The sequence below is a fragment of the Oncorhynchus mykiss genome, chromosome 17 (assembly GCF_013265735.2).
Source record: "Oncorhynchus mykiss isolate Arlee chromosome 17, USDA_OmykA_1.1, whole genome shotgun sequence".
Classification (NCBI taxonomy): domain Eukaryota; kingdom Metazoa; phylum Chordata; class Actinopteri; order Salmoniformes; family Salmonidae; genus Oncorhynchus; species Oncorhynchus mykiss.
Genome location: NC_048581.1, coordinates 26073296 through 26095865, shown reverse-complemented (window position 1 = coordinate 26095865; position 22570 = coordinate 26073296). Strand labels below are relative to the sequence as shown.

Sequence of the window (22570 nt, the reverse complement as noted above, 5' to 3'; positions counted from 1 at the left end):
TATGCTAATGAGAATGTTATAGGCTGAGAACTGTAGGACTCAGAGCCAAAGATAGTTAATAGGCATGACTGGTGCCGACCACGTTAAGATCCCCTCCCTGCAATCCAATACAGTAGAGGCCAGGGACATTTCATAGGGAACAGTCCCACTTTGAAACTGCCACTGACTCAATCCTCAACAACTCTGATGTGCTCCAGGTGCGTATTGAACAGAGGCTGTTGAGGTGGTAAGGAAGGACACTTGCCTCCAGATGTCTGTTTTTGGTAGTACTGAGCAATAAACATTTTTTCCCCCCTGTGAGCTCAATGCGCATGTTGCACAGTTTCTCTAGAAATTAATCAGATACAGCCTGAACTGTGCAATGTAGTAGGGAGTTTCCAACAGGGCCAATATTCCACATAGTTTAGTAAGATGCGGTAATTAACTACAATGGCCATAATCCATTGCGCATCTACTTGTCCGGTCTGTGTTTCTTTTACGCCGGCTGCAGAAGAGATAAAATAATGCGTGATTGTGAGAGGATATAGAGAGCAGCTGTTGCTCCTCAAGGTGTCTCTACCTGAAAGTGCATAATCTAAATGATTGATAATTGGTATTCAGCAGTCATGCCTTATTTACTTTGAAGATCTACAAAATAGTGATTTTGTCAAGACAGTATAGGCATCAGCTCTATAGAGATGAGATAATGACTTGGAATTAAACAATAGTCATCAAATAAAACACACAACAAGTGAGATATTTGAGTAAAGTAATGTGAATGAAGGTTAATAGGTGATAAGCAGTAATGGACAGTCACTACCATCATGGGACTTTTATTTATTGTTTTATTATGTGTTGTTACAGCATTTAACCCACATAATGCATAGTGCATTTAATGTTTTAATAATCGAAATCGAAACAGTGAAATATTTTTTTTTAATCGAACCGACCTCAGATAGCACTAATTGCTCAGCACTCGTTTTTGGTCAGCTGCATAGCATTCTCGTTTCCCCTTGTGGTCTGCGGCCAACCTCAATGCCCCCAGGAAAGGGCTAGCTTTTGGGCTGAATGTGTGATGTGTTATTAAATGCATGTGTTTCTGTAACCTTTTAAGTAACAGTATCTGCTGTATCCTTTGTACTGAAACAGTGCAGACTGGGAAGACGGCCCAAGGCCTGGAGCTTTGAGTTGATGTTTGGTTACCTTCATCTGCAGACATCCCCTCTTCAGTCTCCCCTAAGCCTGGATTTCACTGGAGCATGGGTCTCTGTTCTCAATTGAAACCAGTGCGTCAGTTATGTTTTTCCCATAAACAATATCAAGAGAATATTTTCTTTAAGTCCCCATAAGCAGACAGACGGGACCCAAACCACTCCTTTCCTGCCTGATGCCTCAGACTCGCAGCCTGGTCACAGGACCGCTGGGATGAGTATGAGGCAGAGATCAGTATGCAAACACAGCACACAAACATTCACACTGTGTAGATGGAGCAAAACGGCTTGCTCTGCACTAGTGCGCCGTTGGTCTCCTCCCACGCTCAGACCCCAATGCTATTGGACCACTGGAAATGAAGCACTGCTCATAGTGAACAATATTAGACCATTCTCTCTATAAACCCTTTGAAAATTCTATTCTCCATAATCATCACCTCTTTTCAATATGCTATGACAATTAAAACGGAGTGGCACTGAGCTAAGCTTCGCAGATGGAACAATGTTGAGAATGAGAATGAAAACATCCACTCTCTCCATGGAGAGGCCCTCAACTCTTGCCGTTGCTCAGCTACGCTCAGCTTGGGCTTGGCACGGGGGACCACTTGGACATTTCCGGAGAACTGGGAACCTAGTCAACTGTGTCAGAGTTCTCCTTTGTTAACCACAGCCTGGCTATCTGGGTACACTACTTTGTTGTACTGAGAGACAGGTTCTTGGCACACGCCTCCCTCCACCTAAGGCATCGTGCTGTGTGAGATATATATTTTCTTGGCCGGCGTCTCACCCCGATCTCTACTGTATTGAGAGAGAGGGACAGGTTCTTCGCCAAGGCCTCCTTCCCTTCATATACCTCCTACACGTCTCACCCCCGCCTGCAGACCCAGAGCCCCACTAATCCACCAAGTACTCCCCAGGGGGTGCCATCCAGGCTGGGCAGCCGAGTCCAATCTCTCCCTGACCCCACTGCTGCCTCTGGGTCTGGGCTGCGCCAGCCGGAGTGCTGATCCGTTTGCCTGGCGCTGCACCCACTGTGGCGGGCAAGGGGAAGGGGCGACACGTGGTGTGGTGTGTCCGCTGGCCCTACTCTGCTGCCAGCTAAAGGTGAGGCTTGCAACTATGTGGGGATCGGTGGATTCCGCAGGAATCTCTTCCATAACTCCATACATACTCATCGAGCAGTGCACCAAGATGAATTGCACTAGAATGTTAGTTACCCCTGTGTAGCTACATACCCCTTGCTAGTGACCCCTGCATCCATAATTTTTCTCCCCAAAAAGCGACCTAGTCCCCCAATGTGACTCATGAACATTCGTCCCGCTGTTCTTGATTTCTTCCTTTTGTGGTGTATCTTTCTTGACATTTTAATTGCATTGTTAGGAGCTAGTAACATAAGCGTTTCGCTGCACCGCTATAACGCCTGCTAAATTGTGTACGCAACCAATAAAGTTTGATTTGATTTTGATTTGAACAACAAATCTCTGCTTCCTCCCGAGCTTGTTGTTGCTGTGGCTGGACCATTACCAGGCTAGAGCATATCTCTGCCCTTCCGAGGGATCTGTCTGTGTACATATGAAAGACTGGCCATCTGGTGACCCACTCACCCCTCCCCTAATGCGCACCATGATATATATCACCCAAAATTACTGCACCACGTGTCCATTCTACAATGGTGATGGTGATTGTCTCATTTCCATTCATCATGACCTTCAATATATTGGCATTATTTTTATACCACATAACACAATGCCACAAACCCCAGTCATGCTGCAATCAAATAGAGTACAGTAAAAGTCCCCTGTGGTCCAAAGACTGAGATAAGAGGTGTAGCAGCTAGCTGGTGTGTGAGCGGACAACTTTGTTTTCTCTCCCAGAGGATAAGGAGTGTGTGTGACTCAATCGCATTTCCCGCTGCAGGCAGGCGACAGCTGTGGCGGTGAGCTTTGCTCCGCAAGAGTCTTTCAACTAGGACCCTGCCGCTACCCCCACCCCCCACCAGTATGCCGCAGCCACACCGCCATTGTTCCAGCTCAGCAACTTGGTTAGCCGACCTTTGGCCCCTCTGCAGCCCCCTGTCTTTTGCCTCCCCTGCCCCAACACGATAGACAACATAGTTACATGACATGAATGTGTCTCTGCCGCCCAGCCAAGCTTGGACTGACCGAGAGAGAGGGACTGAGAGATGGAGAGAAAGGGTGCATGGATACAGAGAGAACGGCAGAATGGGAAATGGACCCTTCTGCATAATCACCCGTCCCCCCTCTTACTTGGTTAATGGAATATCCTGGCCGGCAGACTGTAGACAGGGATTAACCCTCTCCTGGCCTGCCCTCCCCCAGTCTGACACTGCAGGGATGATATGGCAGTTTTGTACGCAACTGCAACGACCCCCATTTAGAGGTCTGCATTAGTGTTAAAGAGATCAGATTTGTTGCTCTCTGTTTCGGGTTATTACAATGCATCACACACAGCGTAACTCATTCCCTGGCTTGAGTGTGTTGGACTGCACTGAATAAAGAGCCGTCCTCTCAGCCGGATGCAATGAGCTGGTGGCGGAGGAGGAGAAAGCTGTGAGTGCCATGTGGGAGGAATCTCAAATGGTGCAGCACTTTGGCAGCCATCCTCCTAGCAGCATCTATATCACAGAGACTGTTTCTGTATGATCAGTTTTTGGAGGTCAGGGGGAGAGTGAGAGATAATGGAAAATAAATCTCGGCCAGTGTGCGCGGTGGCTCTGAACCAGAGGCAACCAGTCCTTTTATGATGCCTAATCATTATGATGGTAATGCTTTATTCTCAGTGCCTGTAGCAGCAAACTGAAGGTCAACCTTATCATTAGGCTACTTTGATACGGACCAGCAATGATCTTCGTTCTCTCATTCCCTCTATGCCACCTGTATGCATCCTTTCACATCTTCATTGTCCTTCCACCACCATACAAGCCAAGGTCAGGATATTATTCTGTTTGTGCTTAGTCACTGTCCACTAAGCAGTTCACACTCCTTTTCGTCCCCACAGTGACTGAACGTACGTACATACCCCAAACAGAAGCCATGGATTACAGGCAACATTCGCACTGAGCTAAAGGGTAGAGCTGCCGCTTTCAAGCTGCGGGACTCTAACCCGGAAGTTTACAAGAAATCCTGCCATGCCCTGCGACAAACCATCAAACAGGCAAAGCGTCAATACAGGGCTAAGATTGAATCATACTACACCGGCTCCGACGCTCGTCTTATGTGGCAGGGCTTGCAAACTATTACAGACTACAAAGGGAAGCACAGCTGCGAGCTACCAGACTAGCTAAACCACTTCTATGCTCGCTTCGAGGCAAGCAAAACCAAAGCATGCATGAGAGCATCAGCTGTTCCGGACGACTGTGTGATCACGCTCTCCGTAGCCGACGTGAGTAGGACCTTTAAACAGATCAACATACACAAGGCTGCGGCGCCAGACGGATTACCAGGACGTGTGCTCCGGGCATGTGCTGACCAACTGGCAGGAGTCTTCACTGACATTTTCAACATGTCCCTGATTGAGTCTGTAATACCAACATATTTCAAGCAGACCACCATAGTCCCTGTGCCCAAGAACACAAAGGCAACCTGCCTATATGACTACAGACCCGTAGCACTCATGTCCATAGCCATGAAGTGCTCTGAAAGGTTGGTAATGGCTCACATCAACACCATTATCCCAGAATCCCTAGACCCACTCCAATTTGCATTCCGCCCAAACAGATCCACAGATGATGCAATCTCTATTGCACTCCACACTGCCCTTTCCCTCCTGGATAAAAGGAACACTTATGTGAGACTGCTATTCATTGACTACGGCTCAGCGTAGTACCCTCAAAGCTCATCACTAAGCTAAGGATCCTGGGACTAAACACCTCCCTCTGCAACTGGATCCTGGACTTCCTAATGGACCGCCCCCAGGTGGTGAGGGTAGGTAGCAACACATCTGCCACGCTGATCCTCAACACTGGAGCTCCCCAGGGGTGCTTGCTAGGTCCCCTCCTGAACTCCCTGTTCACCCATGACTGCATGCCCAGGCACGACTCCAACACCATCATTAAGTTTGCAGACGACACAACAGTGGTAGGCCTGATCACCGACAACGACGAGACAGCCTATAGGGAGGAGGTCAAAAGAGACCTGGCCGAGTGGTGCCAGAATAACAACCTATCCCTCAACGTAACCAAGTCTAAGGAGATGATTGTGGACTACAAGAAAAGGAGGGCCGAGCACACCCCCATTCTCATCGAAGGAGCTGTAGTGGACCAGGTTGAGAGCTTCAAGTTCCTTGGTGTAAACATCAACAACAAACTAGAATGGTCGAAACACATCAAGACAGTCGTGAAGAGGGCACGACAAAGCCTATTCCTCCTCAGGAAACTAAAAAGATTTGGCATGCTTTCTGAGATCCGCAAAAGGTTCTACAGCTAAAACATCGAGAGCATCCTGGTTGCATCACTGCCTGGTATGGCAATTGCTCGGCCTCTGACCGCTGGGCACTACAGAGGGCAGTGCGTGCGGCCCAGTACGTCACTGGGGCTAAGCTGCCTGCCATCCAGGACCTCTACACCAGGCGGTGTCAGAGGAAGGGCCTAAAAATTGTCAAAGACCCCAGCCACCCCAGTCATAGACTGTTCTCTGTACTACTGAGCATGTAGAGGTCTGTAATTTTCATCATAGGTACACTTCAACTGTGAGAGACGGAATCTAAAACAAAAATCCAGAAAATCACATTGTATGATTTTTAAGTAATTATTTTGCATTTTACTGCATGACATAAGTATTTGATCACCTACCAACCAGTAAGAATTCCGTCTCTCGCAGACCTGTTAGTTTTTCTTTAAGAAGGCCTCCTGTTCTCCACTCATTACCTGTATTAACTGCACCTGTTTGAACTCGTTACCTGTATAAAAGACACCTGTCCACACACTCAATCAAACAGACTCCACAATGGCCAAGACCAGAGAGCTATGTAAGGACATCAGGGGTAAAATGGTAGACCTGCACAAGGCTGGGATGAGCTACAGGACAATAGGCAAGCAGCTTGGTGAGAAGGAAACAACTGTGGGCGCAATTATTAGAAAATGGAAGAAGGTCAAGATGACGGTCAATCACCCTCGGTCTGGGGCTCCATGCAAGATCTCACCTCGTGGGGCATCAATGATCATGAGGAAGGTGAGGGATCAGCCCAGAACTACACGGCAGGACCTGGTCAATGACCTGAAGAGAGCTGGGACCACAAAGAAAACCATTAGTAACACACTACGCCGTCATGGATTAAAATCCTGCAGCGCACGCAAGGTCCCCCTGCTCAAGCCAGCGCATGTCCAGGCCCGTCTGAAGTTTGCCGATGACCATCTGGATGATCCAGAGGAGAAATGGGAGAATGTCATGTGGTCTGATGAGACAGAAATAGGGCTTTTTGGTCTAAACTCCACTCGCCGTGTTTGGAGGAAGAAGGATGAGTACAACCCCAAGAACACCATCCCAACCGTGAACAACGGAGGTAGAAACATCATTCTTTGGGGATGCTTTTCTGCAAAGGGGACAGGACGACTGCACCGTACTGAGGGGAGGATGGATGGGGCCATGTATCTCGAGATCTTGGCCAACAACCTCCTTCCCTCAGTAAGAGCATTGAAGATGGGTCGTGGCTGGGTCTTCCAGCATAACAATGACCCGAAACACACAGCCAGGGCAACTAAGGAGTGGCTCCGTAAGAAGATTCTCAAGGTCCTGGAGTGGCCTAGCCAGTCTCCAGACCTGAACCCAATAGAAAATCTTTGAAGGGAGCTGAAAGTCCGTATTGCCCAGCGATAGCCCCGAAACCTGAAGGATCTGGAGAAGGTCTGCATGGAGGAGTGGGCCAAAATCCCTGCTGCAGTGTGTGCAAACCTGGTCAAGAACTACAGGAAACATATGATCTCTGTAATTGCAAACAAAGGTTTCTGTACCAAATATTAAGTTCTGCTTTTCTGATGTATCAAATACTTATGTCATGCAATCAAATTCAAATGAATTACTTAAAAATCATACAATGTGATTTTCTGGATTTTTGTTTTAGATTCTCACAGTTGAAGTGTACCTATGATAAAAATTACAGACCTCTACATGCTTTGTAAGTAGGAAAACCTGCAAAATCGGTAGTGTATCAAATACTTGTTCTCCCCACTGTACAGTGCCTTGCGAAAGTATTCGGCCCCCTTGAACTTTGCAACCTTTTGCCACATTTCAGGCTTCAAACATGAAGATATAAAACTGTATTTTTTTGTGAAGAATCAATAACAAGTGGGAGACAATCATGAAGTGGAACGACATTTATTGGATATTTCAATCTTTTTTAACAAATCAAAAACTGAAAAATTGGGCGTGCAAAATTATTCAGCCCCCTTAAGTTAATACTTTGTAGCGTCACCTTTTGCTGCGATTACAGCTGTAAGTCGCTTGGGGTATGTCTCTATCAGTTTTGCACATCGAGAGACTGACATTTTTTCCCATTCCTCCTTGCAAAACAGCTCGAGCTCAGTGAGGTTGGATGGAGAGCATTTGTGAACAGCAGTTTTCAGTTCTTTCCACAGATTCTCGATTGGATTCAGGTCTGGACTTTGACTTGGCCATTCTAACACCTGGATATGTTTATTTTTGAACCATTCCATTGTAGATTTTGCTTTATGTTTTGGATCATTGTCTTGTTGGAAGACAAATCTCCCAGTCTCAAGTCTCATTTCTTCCAGAATGGTCCTGTATTTGGCTCCATCCATCTTCCCATCAATTTTAACCATCTTCCCTGTCCCTGCTGAAGAAAAGCAGGCCCAAACCCTGATGCTGCCACCACCATGTTTGACAGTGGGGATGGTGTGTTCAGCTGTGTTGCTTTTACGCCAAACATAACGTTTTGCATTGTTGCCAAAAAGTTCAATTTTGGTTTCATCTGACCAGAGCACCTTCTTCCACATGTTTGGTGTGTCTCCCAGGTGGCTTGTGGCAAACTTTAAACGCCACTTTTGATGGATATCTTTAAGAAATGTCTTTCTTCTTGCCACTCTTCCATAAAGGCCAGATTTGTGCAATATACGACTGATTGTTGTCCTATGGACAGAGTCTCCCACCTCAGCGGTAGATCTCTGCAGTTCATCCAGAGTGATCATGGGCCTCTTGGCTGCATCTCTGATCAGTCTTCTCCTTGTATGAGCTGAACGTTTAGAGGGACGGCCAGGTCTTGGTAGATTTGCAGTGGTCTGATACTCCTTCCATTTCAATATTATCGCTTGCACAGTGCTCCTTGGGATGTTTAAAGCTTGGGAAATGTTTTTGTATCCAAATCCGGCTGTAAACTTCTTCACAACAGTATCTCGAACCTGCCTGGTGTGTTCCTTGTTCTTCATGATGCTCTCTGCGCTTTTAACGGACCTCTGAGACTATCAAAGTGCAGGTGCATTTATACGGAGACTTGATTACACACAGGTGGATTGTATTTATCATCATTAGTCATTTAGGTCAACATTGGATCATTCAGAGATCCTCACTGAACTTCTGGAGATAGTTTGCTGCACTGAAAGTAAAGGGGCTGAATAATTTTGCACGCCCAATTTTTAAGTTTTTGATTTGTTAAAAAAGTTTGAAATATTTCAATAAATGTCGTTCCACTTCATGATTGTGTCCCACTTGTTGTTGATTCTTCACAAAAAAATACAGTTTTATATCTTTATGTTTGAAGCCTGAAATGTGGCAAAAGGTCGCAAAGTTCAAGGGGGCCGAATACTTTCGCAAGGCACTGTAAATGCATAGTCACTTTAACCATATCTACATGTACATACTACCTCAATCAATCAATCTGACTATCTGGTGTCTGTATGTAGCCTCGCTACTTTTATAGCCTCGCTACTGTATATAGCCTGTCGTTTTACTGTTGTTTTATTTCTTTACTTACCTATTGTTCACCCAATACCTTTTTTGCACTATTGGTTAGAGCCTGTAAGTAAGCATTTCACTGTAAGGTCTGTTGTATTCGGAGCACGTGACAAATAAACTTTGATTTGATTTGCTTCATCATCATTAGTAAATGGTGATAGTGGTGATTCCCTGTGGGGCACTGAAGGGATTTGTTAGCTCTTTCTCATTACATGACAACTGGTCCACAATTGTTTCAGATGGTTTCTCTTTACCTGGCAAACGTGTATTCGTAAATGTTACAAAAAAAGGTGATATCAAATCATGGTGTCTTCAGATTCCCTGTTTTTCACACTGAATGACTTAATCTTCTTTCTCCTGCAGACGTACTCTGGCCTCTTCTGTGTGGTGATCAACCCCTACAAGTACCTCCCCATCTACTCCGAGAACATCATAGAGATGTACAGGGGGAAGAAGAGACACGAGATGCCCCCTCACATCTACGCCATCTCAGAGTCCGCGTACAGATGCATGCTCCAAGGTAAGTCTCAATTGGTTATGGTTATCCCTCCCTTTACTGCAACCATCAATGTCACTGCACAAAATATGCGCATATGTTTGCTACACAGGGAAATTGTATAAATGATCTGATTCAGTCTACTGGAACCAGAAAGTCAAAGCCAACTTAACCGGTTGTTTTGGGATTAAGGCTGTTGTTGAGAGGCAGTCAACCGGTAGGAACGGTACATACTGATATTAGGACAGCCTTGTCTCCACTGTGGCAGGTTATCTCCCAGGTCTGTGATGTTAATTGGAGCCTGATTGGATCATTTGTCATGTTAATTGTACATTGTCAGTTCCCCAAGGCCAGATGTTGCTGTTGTGTTTCAATTTAAACTGTTGCTAGGGGATGAACAGGCCATTGTGTCATCATTTTAGTTTTGTCGATTTTTTTAGGGGGGGGGATTCTGTAAATTGTCAAAATGTTACTTTTCCCCCTGTTGCCTTTGGCAGGGCATCTCCGTTAGCTCTACTGTTACATTACTCAAGGCTTTCGCTCTCAAGTAACCGAACCAAAACAAGCCACATGTCGCCATCGCCAACGCTCATAAAAGTTGTTTTACAGTCGCCCTGTGATCTAGGGGATTACTACTCAATTTCAACAGCTTTAGGGCCATTCATTTCATTAGAAGGCTTAATTGAAACCATCAGCTGAACCATGGTTTGTTGCATACTAAAGTCACCCCAATTATTTTGATTTAGTGCACTGGCCAACTGTAGTAGTTGCCCTATATTCATGCAAGCATCTCCAGCATTATGGTATCAAATTGCACACATTGAGGAAAAAGGGCTCGGTGGAAACAGTCCAAAGGAGCTGATCTTATTTTTCTGTTCATATTTCCACCTCCAGAGAGAAATTAATTTTGCCAGCAATGTCTGGAATGTGGGGAGCACAGTGGAAAGGGGAAGTGAAGGATGACTGCTTTTTTCCCCATGAAGTGCTGATAACTCTATAACTCGATAACTATGCACTTCTCAGCACCACTATGGGCTATAAGCACCAATGGGTCTAAATCTCAGCTTGAGAACCCAAAGCCTTTAGTCACTGCAGAGAGAATCCACTTCAGACCTCTTCAGATTGCCAGAGGCTTTGACTTTGTCTCTGGCATGGTCAAAGTCTGTTGACGCACCGCAAGTCTTGGGTGAAGAAAAACATACACCAAAAGTTTTATTAGAATTGCATCTGATTCCATAACACAAGAAGGGTGAATCTATGTGACTCAAGTAGATTCACAATCCTATATGTGATGTTAAATCCAGCTAATAGACTTCATCCCATTTGGGTTGGTTTTTACTCAACCGTAAATCTTCCAGGGGTTCGTGATGAGCGAGAACTTATCCCCTGCAGCGTCTACTAGCCTATAGGTTCTGCCCAGCAGGAGAAGCCTGCATAACCTCCTATTCCTCACATCAGTGGAAAAATAGTGACGGGAAGAATTGATTTACAAGGAGTTGCTTAAAGAAAGCACCCATTTCTCTATCATTCTGGTGCCAGTAACCTATTGCTTCTTTCAAACCACATACTCCATCTTTTTACCCCCTAATTGCCAATGTTCTTGGCTTTCTCTGAACAGCTCTGTTTCTTTCTTGGAATATATTGATCACCTTTTTTGCCTGTTGACATTTGGTTTATTTCATGTCTTTTGTATCTTATACTCCAAGTAGAAATAGCCACATTATCTGTCACAGACACCCATTATTTTTTTACCTTTATTTAGCTAGGCAAGTCAGGCAAGAAGAAATTCTTATTTTCAATGACAGCCTAGGAACAGTGGGTTAACTGCCTTGTTCAGGGGCAGAACGACAGATTTTTACCTTGTCAGCTCAGGGATTTGATCTGGCAACCTTTCAGTGACTAGTCCAACTCTCTAACCACTAGGCTACCTGCAGCTACCTGCTGATCTGTCCTGTCCCAGACACCTGACTAAACCAACATATCATTCCAGGCAGCAAACAATCCTTCCCAGTCCCCCTTTCGCTCCTCTTGACCTCCGCTAGCGGAACCCCTCGACAACATTCCGCTGAAAAGGCAGCGCGCAAAATTATTATTATTTTTTTTAGAAATATGTAACTTTCAAACATTAACAAGTGCAATACACCAAATGAAAGAAACTTCTTGTTAATCTACCCGTCGTGTCCGATTTCAAAAAGGCTTTACAGCGAAAGCACAACATATGATTATGTTAGGTCAGAGCCTAGTCACAAAAACACCCACAGCCATTTTCCAGCCAAAGAGAGGAGTCACAAAAAGCAGAAATAGAAATCAAATTAATCACTAACCTTTGATGATCTTCATCAGATGACACTCATAGGACTTCATGTTACACAATACATGTATGTTTTGTTCGATAAAGTGCATATTTATATCCAAAAATCTCAGTTTACATTGGCGCGTTACGTTCAGTAATGTTTTGCTTCCAAAACATCCGGTGATTTTGAGCTACATCAATTTACAGAAATAGTCATCATAAACTTTAATATAAGATACAAGTGTTATGCACAGAATTAGAGATACACTTCTTCTTAATGCAACCGCTGTGTCAGATTTTAAAAAAACTTTACGGAAAAAGCAAACCATGCAATAATCTGAGTACGGCGCTCAGACAGCAAATCAAGCCATACAGATATCCGCCATGTTGGAGTCAACAGAAGTCAGAAATAGCATTATAAATATTCACTTAACTTTGATGATCTTCATCAGAATGCACTCCCAGGAATCCCAGTTCCACAATAAATGTTTGATTTCTTCGATAAAGTTCATCTTTATGTCCAAATACCTCCTTTTTGTTTGAGCGTTTAGCCAAGTAATCCAAATGCTCAATGCGCGATCGCTTAGTTCAGATGAAAAGTCAAAAAAGTTATATTACAATTCTTAGAAACATGTCAAATGAAGTATAGAATCAATCTTTAGGATGTTTTTAACATAAATCTTAAATAATGTTCCAACCGGAGAATTCCTTTGTCTCCAGAAATGCAATGGAACTCAAGCTAACTCTCACGTGAACGCGCGTGACCAGCTCGTGGCAGACCACTGACTCAATCCCCTTCATTCCCCCCTCCTTTACAGTAGAAGCATCAAACAAAGTTCTAAAGACTGTTGACATCTAGTGGAAGCCTTAGGAAGTGCAATTTGACCCCATAGACACTGTATATTCGATAGGCCAAGAGTTGAAAAACTACAAACCTCAGATTTCCCACTTCCTGGTTGGATTTTTCTCAGGTTTTCGCCTGCCATATGAGTTCTGTTATACACAGACATCATTCAAACAGTTTTAGAAACTTCAGAGTGTTTTCTATCCAGATACTACTAATAATATGCATATATTAGCAACTGGGACTGAGTAGCAGGCAGTTTACTCTGGACATGCTTTTCATCCAAACGTGAAAATGCTGCCCCCTATCCCAAACAGGTTAACTCTTTTTCTGGATCTTGGAGTGAGGGGCAGCTCCCCAGCAATACTATCTAGGTACAGACTCTGGATGTACATAGGGCTGTGCTATTGGTGTGGATACACATCATGGAGCATCATCCCATTACTGTCACAACAGACATCATAGAGAGATGTCTGAGAGAGTTGTCTCTCTTTCCCTCTGCCTGATATAGCTGGGAGGCACCACACGCTGGGAGCTGTGACTGGGACCAGACCAATGAGAGCAGAGGGGATGACCTGCATTTCGCAGCACAATGGGACCTTTTGTCTCTGTGGCGAGGGCTTGTCCGTCCAGTGGGGGTTGGTTGTGACGAGTTGGGCAGTCCCGTCATCCAGGCCCTGCCTGGTGTCAGTTTAGACAAGGAGGAAGTTCTCTCTCAGTGTGGAGAATGTGTGCATTGACACTTCAAGTAGCGTCCTCTGTGAAGAATCTCTCCAAAGACACTGGTTGGATGTACTGGTAATGTAGTGGTAATGCCACTATTGGACATTGTATGTGCATGCAAATACATAGTGCTTCCCCAATCATACTTTTGTTATGAGCCCTACTTGTCCCATGACCCAGTGAGTTTTTCCCATCACCCCCTTCACACCCTCCAGCTTTCTCACACCCTGAGCATCTGCATGGATGTAGGGGTGGGGGGCAGGGACTGGAGACTTGGACTCGGAATAAGTGCCATTCCAAATCACTTCTTTGTTTTCGCTTCATTTCACCCATTTAAATGAGGCATCGGTTTCTACCAATAACCAATGTAGAAATGATAGGATACCTCTCAGGACCTGCAGTCCCTATGAACTTTTATGCAGGCTTGTCACAGTGGTAGTCATCGCCAGTATAGTCATCATGGCTAACCAGCCAACCAGCGGTTTGGCTCAAAAAGACATTTGTAGGTTGGAGATTAGCAGATACCAGCTGCTGCTCTGCCCCTGAGCAGGCCTATAACCTGATTCAGTTCAGTGATTTAGGCGCTGGTACCCTGTACTGGTTGTATGAAAATGTTGCTGGATCACTGCATAGTGTCATGGATATCATCACGGCATTATCTCAGTGCCATGATTTCATCCCTAAATGCTGTGATCGTGATGATAGTATCACATCCCTTTGGACATTGAAGTTCAAATTTAGCCACGAGGAACAGGCATTTGCTTCATGTCATTTATCAGCAGATTCAGCAGCTTATGTATACTCAACATGAACAATGCACATTGGTCAACATTTCTGCAACTGTGCCAGATTTAGCCAGCTGGATCATTTTCATCTGTAGTCCCTTAAGGGTGTCTAAACCTTTCCAGGGGCCATTCATTATCCCAGCATTTCTGAGATGCCAGCCAATTGCCAGATGGAGGGTTAAATGAGGGGTAACGTTACAAAGCCCGGTTTTGTAAATAGGCCTCCCCCCACCACAACTAGACCCACACATCTGCCATTAATTACTTCTCCAGATACTTTCCATAATCTCCCTCATTTTTCTGGACTGATGGCGTCCAGTCAGTTACAAGGGGCTAATTTGAACATTTCTGGAACGTGTCGTTAAGAAATGCGAAGCGCTAATGTTCTCTTGAATGCAACCATGTGTTGGTTGAGAGAAGAAACGCCCATGTCAGCATGGGGATTTCAAGAGTGGACTGAACTCGCATCAACGACAACACTGTCCCTCAACAACATAGTTGTCCAACAGCAAGGCTTTGTGAGATTGAAGAGAAGAATGGCCTCTGTAAGGACTCTCCCTTGTATTTGGAAAGGCCATTAGGTCCACTCAAGGCAGATCTATATTGGCCTCATAAGCTTTGAGCAAATAAGCCTACATTTGTCTCATAGGAACCCTCTCCGTCACTAAATGAATCAATCAAATAAAATATGTGCAAAGGACAGTAACTCATGTCTTTTGATAATAGTCTCAAAGATAACGAAATGTTAAGGAAATGGTGTGGAGGAACATTTCCGTGGATGGAGACCTCATGTGCAATGTACAGTCTAGACTCAAAAAGGATTGTGGGTGTGTTATTACGATGTAGGCCCAGTGTGTACACTCTTGAGACCCGCTCTGCATCCCTTGACCCATCTGGTACCAATAAGACCTGTAATAGTAATGGCCAAAGTTCTTTTGAAAAGAATCCAAGGCTTTGTGCCTAGCCCGCCTCGTCCATCCTGTGAGTACTAGAACACACGTGAGTACACACAGAGATGGTTGTTATTCTATTGAAAAAGAGACCCGCTACATTGTTTAAGGAATTCCAAGTAGAGTCAAGAAAACACAGGCTTGATCTAATTTTCTGAATCAAATCACATTTTATTTGTCACATGCTTACTTACAAGCCCTTAACCAACAATGCAGTTCAAGAAATAGAGTAAATATTTACTAAATAATCTAAAGTAAAAAAATAAATATCAAAAAGTAACACAAGAAAATGACAATCTGTTGTTTTGGTGAGTGTTCTCTTGCTTTTACCTGGTTCAGAAGAACAGTGACCAGATGCAGTTATGGATGCTGAAAGTACTTGATGAATTACGGTACTGATTAATGTGTTTAATCAAATTCAATCCCTCATTTCCTCTATACTCTTAGAAAAAAGGTTTCCAAAAGGGTTCTTCGGCTGTCCCCATAGGAGAAACCTTTTTGGTTCCATGTAGAACCATTTATGGTTCCATGTAGAATCGTCTGTGGAAAGGGTTCTACATGGAACCCAAAGCTGTTCTAGTTGGAACCAAAAGGGTTCTACCTGGAACCAACAAGGGTTATTCAAAGGGTTCTCCTATGGGGAAAGCCAAGGAACCCTTTTAGGTTCTAGATAGTGTGCCATGGGATTGTACCATGGTACCATGGGATTTTTATTAGCCTAATAGTTGGAACAGGTTGTGTGTACCATGGGATTTTTATTAGCCTAATAGTTGGAACAGGTTGTGTGTACCATGGGATTTTTATTAGCCTAATAGTTGGAACAGGTTGTGTGTACCATGGGATTTTTATTAGCCTAATAGTTGGAACAGGTTGTGTGTACCATGGGATTTTTATTAGCCTAATAGTTGGAACAGGTTGTGTGTACCATGGGATTTTTATCATCCTAATAGTTGGAACAGGTTGTGTGTACCATGGGATTTTTATTAGCCTAATAGTTGGAACAGGTTGTGTGTACCATGGGATTTCTATTAGCCTAATAGTTGGAGCAGCTTTGATTGAGTTAGCCTGCTCTGTTGCATTTCTCATATGTTATGGAATTGAGATTAAATTTGTCCCATTCCTCCCCAATTTCCAAGTCTTTCTGGCCCTAAACTCATTCAACCTGCAGGGAATTTTTACCCTGAATATCAGCAGATTCAGCACTCCTCGGATGTTTCCAGCTGCCAAACATGGGAAGGATGTCCCTGGAGACACTCTGCAGTCTGAGCACCTAAACGACCGTGCCCTCCAGACAGAGCAGAGATCTAGCTGTTTCTTTAGCCTCCCCTGAGATCCACGGCAGGTCCGGCAACACTGCAGCACATAGCCATTTTCCCTAGAGATATAATGCGAGCGTGGTTGATGTCATAAACCTATAAAGTTCTGGAATATGCTGACAATGATCCATTTCTATGGCCTTTTCCCTCTAGGGTTTTTAAAACAGTTGGCATTGAGCCAGTAGAGCCAAATACTCCACCATCACTATGCCAACGCTCCACCATCACTATGCCAACGCTCCACCATCACTATGCCAACGCTCCACCATCACTATGCCAATGCTTCACCATCATTATACCAATGCTACTTTGTACCACATTGAGGAAGCTAGAGAATATCCATTACCCTTGAACTTTTAAGTGTTTCTTGCAGTGACCAAACCTCTCTGCTGGCCATTACAGTTCAATGGCAAGGAATGCAGGGGTGGCCATTGGGCTGCTGTATATCCTCTGGGTGAATAAAGAATAAATCATTGTCTACAGAGGTGGGAGGAGGCTAAGAGGACTCCTTATGACCCTGGGCCTGGGAGGAATGAAACCACACAGGACAGTGAGAGGGCAAGACCTGCTGATTACCGTTTCCTTTTCTGTCCGGGGTTAGGGTGAGACTGACTGCAGCTATAGCCAAGTCATCCCTTTTCTGTTGTTTAAGGATTTTGGTTCTGTAGTGACAGTTCGAGGATAGAGAGAGAGGAATGACGTTAAAACATTTGATGAATGCGTTTGATCTCACCCGTGGAATTCAGCCTCGGTCAGTCCTCGATTGAACGATACAAGGGATGGGAAATGTCATCTCTCAACGTTCCATGGTGTCCAAAGTGTTCAGTATTCTACATGTGCTTCTCCCCTTGAAACACCTTTCATGTTTTGTCTTGAATTTAATTTATTAGAACATCTTGACTCAGGAATACAATGGCTTCAGATCAGGAGACCCAGGTCCACGTTCTCCCCTTCGTTTTGGCCTTGGCTTGGACTGAGCCCTGGTCGTTACAGGAATCCGTGCTCTAAGGGGGCCTTTCTGACGGTCCGGCAGGTGGTCTTGTGGCTGGCTTCTCCGGGAAGTTGTAGATGAGGTCACAATCAGTTCCTCTAGTTTGTGTGACTAATGAAAAATCACTTCAAACCACTACCCGCCAAATTCCTGCGCGGTGCGGTTGGTCGCCCGTCTCGGGACAGCTGGTTCTGTTCCTCAGTCAGGCCTGAGCCACATTGGCTGTCCACTCATCTGAAAAAAATACACTATGTGCCGTACTCACAGGGAGAATTCCTCTCTGTGTTGTCACCCAGTATGGATTGGCTTTTGGCAGAGCTAACATACAGTAAATGAGCCCTGTTGAAAGTCCTCAGGGCCTTGGTAAGCTCTTAATAATGGGCTACTTTTTTGTCATCAGACTTTCAACTGCTGGGTCTCTATTACTTTACCAGAATGGCAGGTGTGTGTTACATTGCATTATGCCCCGTGATCTAAGTATTCTAAATATTGAAGTAGGACAAGGCCTCAGGCTCTGGCTTAATTGAGATTCCCTTCCCTTACTTTCTGTCACTCCCCGTCACTCCTTCTGTCCTTGCTGTGGCAGCTGTAGTCCAGTAGTACACAACCTGTCTCCTGTAATTTATCTCACTCCTGAGGTAAATATTAAACACAGATTTCCTAGACGTGTACTGTACCAGGTGCCTTGGTCTGGGTCACGTAAACAACACACACTGAATAAATGTCCAGATGTCCGGGGCTGTCTAACTTCTCAAAATGATGAATCTGCCTAGTTAGCCTAGCCTAACACATTTCTCTTCTAAGGACCCATTTCTCAGGAAAGATCCACGTTGGAAATGGAAACTAGATTTGCTGGGTCTGTCCGTATCAGAAGCCCTGCCACTGCAGTTTAATGGCCCCATAGCAGAAGCCCTGCCCCTACAGTTTAATGGCCCCATAGCAGAAGCCCTGCCACTGCAATTTAATGGCCCCATAGCAGAAGCCCTGCCACTGCTGTTGAATGGCCCCATATCAGAAGCCCTGCCACTGCAGTTTAATGGCCCCATTATCAGATGCCCTGCCACTGCAGTTTAATGGCCCAATATCAGAAGCCCTGCCACTGCAGTTTAATGGCCCCATATCAGAAGCCCTGCCACTGCAGTTTAATGGCCCCATATCAGAAGCCCTGCCACAGCGGTTTAATGGCCGTTTCAGGGGCCAGGGGTTTTGCCTCTTAGACCCCATTCACAAGCAGGCACTCCACAGTGTTTGTTTTTGTGAGTGTTATATTGACTGCATTAAGCACAGATGACGGCTAACAGGGACCAGGCACAGAGAAACAGTCCAAAACCCCCTATTGACCGCCTGCCAGCTGTTAGCTGTCAAAAACAGCTTTGCAGGCTGTGAACGCCTCTCGACCAATCATAATGCCTTGCTGGAATTAACTGTTTTATAATGACACGGTAACATGGATTTAACAGTTGACATCAATAAGGGATTATAGCTTTCACCTGGATTCACCTGGTCAGTATATGTCATGGAAAGTGTCATATTTTGTACACTCAGTGTAAATACAGTATAATCTGACTAGACCCTTGAGCACTGCTGGAGTCCTGCCCGATGTACAGGCTATTAACTGCTCCTGAGGTGTTATACTAACAAACTGACCACTCTAATGCTTTAATGGGATAGCTTTTCCATCCTTCTCCACACATTGTAGACTGCAAAATTGGCCAAGTCCACCAGCAATCCTTCGCTCCCCTGCTTGCTGAATTACAGTTAAACTGTCAACAACATTTTAGGATGTTGGACCTGGTCCTTCTGAATGTACAGGCCAGGGCAACAAAACCCACATCTCATTTTTATTGTGGAAAGGCTGTAAACACCCAATGTTCCTCAGTCAGTCAAATGGATAGAGCAGTCCATACATGTTCAGTACAGGTGTTTTCCGTATATGGCCGGGTATTTGTCCATACATGGTCAGTACAGGTGTTCTTTGTACATGGCCAGGTATTTGTCCATATGGTCAGTACAGGTGTCGTCATACAGCAGATGTGAACGAGAGGCTTGCCTTCTGCCTTAGTCTAGAGTGAAGCCGAAATCACATGGAGAGACGCCCTTAGCGAGCGTTAATTCACATACACTGCATAGCGTATGCCAATGAAAATCCATAATTAACAGTTATCTAGGTTCCCTATGAAGCCCCTGAGAGTTATTGTTGTGAGTTCCTTAGATGTCCTACGGGAGCCACCGTACGTACCTGTGCTAAACCCGAGTCGTTTATAAACAACCAAGTCTTTCTTGTTCTTCTACGTAAGCGGTCCTCAAGTTTTCCAGACGTAGCCTGCCAAGGCTACATGCCAATGCTATCAACACAGGTAGTCTGCGACCTTAGCTTACAGCCCAATACATTTTAAACTACATATTTAGTCTACTTAGCATAGAGGAATTGTAATGATCTTCCCTAATTATTTTCTACAAACGACCCCAAGCAATCTATCTGGTTATTTTACCAGAATTGCTCCGTGTAAACGCGTGAAAAATAGAATTGCTTGCTAATTTGACGTGCTATGATGCTGTTGACACTCACGGAATGTCTATTCTCTCTCACCCATATGCATTCTATTTCCAGCATGAGCACACTTTTCGTTAGAATTGAGCTTGATGCTCGTGGCTGGCAGGGATGTGAACTGGAATGTGTGGAATGAGTCCGGTCACTGCATCAATCCAGCAGGGGTGGGGGGGATCTGAAGGGGAGGGGGGTAGTGGGGAAGCAGCCTGCCCACAGTCTACAGTGTGAGATAGGACCTATCCCCCCTGTCTCGTGGCTGGTTGGAACTTCCCCTGGAGGAGCCAGGCCAACCAACAATGATCTTCATTTTACTCTGGTTTGGACTCTGATATCTGCTGACTGACATACTACTGCTCACCACACAACACTTGGATGATGCCTTATTTGTTGAAGAGTGCATCTGCTATAAGTTATCAGTGCTCAGTTCATTTTGAGACATTTCCTCTTTTTTCTTAAACTGATGAAAACTAGACTATCCTCAATTAAAGCTACAGACCACCAGTTTGTCTTCATTATCCACCACGGCCCAGTGGATGTGTTGTGCCTCTATTTATATCAAACTGGTTTCTGAGGTCTTCCTCCTTCAAAACCACTTTGTTAACAGCACAGGGTCACAATGAGCTCACTGTCTGTGGGCTGAGATCAGCTCCCTCTGCCCCCCTCTGCTCTTCTCTCCCTCGTCCTATCCTCCCTTGTCTCCTCTCCGTCACAAACGCCACACGCAGAGCCACTGTGCCCAAGATGTCCTCCCATTTTTCACTTTGTCACAGGTTTGAAAGATGGTGATGTGTGTTTTGTTTTTGTTGTCTATGGTCTGTGGAGGAGCTCAAGTGGAGCCATCCATCCAAGCCTGGTGTTGAACTTGTTAATTAGGCTATAAATTATTAAGTAATTATTCTATTATTTTGAGCATTAATAACAAAACTTTGGTACTGCCTTTTTCCCTCCCATGAGACAGTCCGTTACTAAAGAATTGGCCAAACACCGTACAACTGAATAGGTTTTTAAATCATTTGTATTCTTTCCTCAAATATTTTAACAACCAATCCTATCCTATTCCGTGGAGCAGCCTCGTGAGGCCATCCAAAATAATCAAGTCATGTGAAGCTGGAAAGAACACTACCAATCATGTGAATCCCACACAACGGTTCTCATGACTAGACTATAAAACACTGTTTCAGAAATAACAGCTCTGCTTGGTTCTCCATCTATGCCCACCCCTCAAATAGTCATCAGAGTTTTACGATCTTGGAGAGGTTGTTGAGGTCAATGCATTGGCATGAATGAATGGAATTCAAGAACGTCCTCTTGACTCGATTATATCCTTCCCGCATCTGCAGCTGGCCAGATAAAGTGAGAGATGTTCCCACATCAGCCTTGCTGTCTGGGCTGTGTTTGTGTCTGAAAGAGATCAGGGTTTTTGATGTGAAGGGAGATACAGGAAGGATGATACAATGATGTGTTGCTCGTGCTTCTCAGTACGGCCGTGCATAGAGCAGTGGATGATGACATCATACAATGAAATGCCTGTAAATCCTTGTGCATCAGTGAGAATGTGTCAAGCCAGGCCCCCCGTCCGTCATCAAAGCCAGGAAGAACCTGCTCAAATCAAGGAAGCTGCACTGTCCCTGATGAGCCATCCAGTTGTGCCTGAGTCCCCCCCCCCCCACCCTGTTTTCCTCAGGCATCCCTATCTACAGAACAACCCATCCAGCTCTGGCCTCTCTCCTCTCTCCAGTTCACTCTTTCAAACCAGCCCTCTCCCTCCATCAGAAGACCGGGCCAGGACTGCCTCTCTCTCTGTGACAATACTGGGCCAAATTAGAATAGTTACGGCTACTGTAGCGAAGGACATTAGCATTTCTTAAGAGTTGGTGCGTGCAGTTTCATGGTTGAATGACCGCAAATGAGCTCATCCAGGACAGAAATTGCATCCGAACATTCCCTCCAGGAGGCCAGGTCCAGACAAAGCCTCACCTTCAGGGACATTGAGCAACTATTCAGGTATCATCCCTTCCTCTGATGGCTTTTAAAGGGTCTTAGTCTATTGCACAGGCTTGTGTCGTTACCGTGTCCAGGGGTGTGAAAGACCTTAATATCCGAGAGAGAGAGTGTCATTTCCAGTGACTCAGGAAGAGGTCATGGGAAATGTCAGTGTCCAGCCGCCATGTGTAGAATCTGTAGCGGAAACGGTGAAAGACTGTTGGCCTCAGCTCAGACAGAAAAGGGGGAAAACCCATTTGGAGAAGGGAGAAGCAAATGAAACATGTCCCGCTTCTGAGTCTGGTTTAATATCAAACGGTTTCCAATGTAGTTCTTCAGATGTGGTCAAAAACATGATTATTACGTCAAAGAATTAATATTTGCGACGCAAAGCAAACATTAATATGACCGGCTGCCAACAACAAATGGCAACATCATGCCATGTAGCCAATAATACATTGGTGGTATAACTAATTTAATTGCACGTCAAGACTTTTCTCCACAAGCCTTTTAATCCGCTAAG

At 44.9% G+C, this 22570-nt stretch overlaps 1 protein-coding gene across 6 annotated transcripts in view; it reads left to right on the top strand.

Moving 5' to 3' along the window:
- LOC110495112 (myosin-10) overlaps window positions 1–22570 on the top strand; it is a 99601-nt gene that overhangs the window by 16642 nt on the left and 60389 nt on the right. For all 6 annotated transcript variants that reach the window (XM_036949466.1, XM_036949464.1, XM_036949468.1 and 3 more), the window contains exon 3: window positions 9479–9635. In XM_036949466.1, the coding sequence (XP_036805361.1) occupies window positions 9479–9635 (157 nt within the window). The remainder of the gene's footprint in view (window positions 1–9478; window positions 9636–22570) is intronic.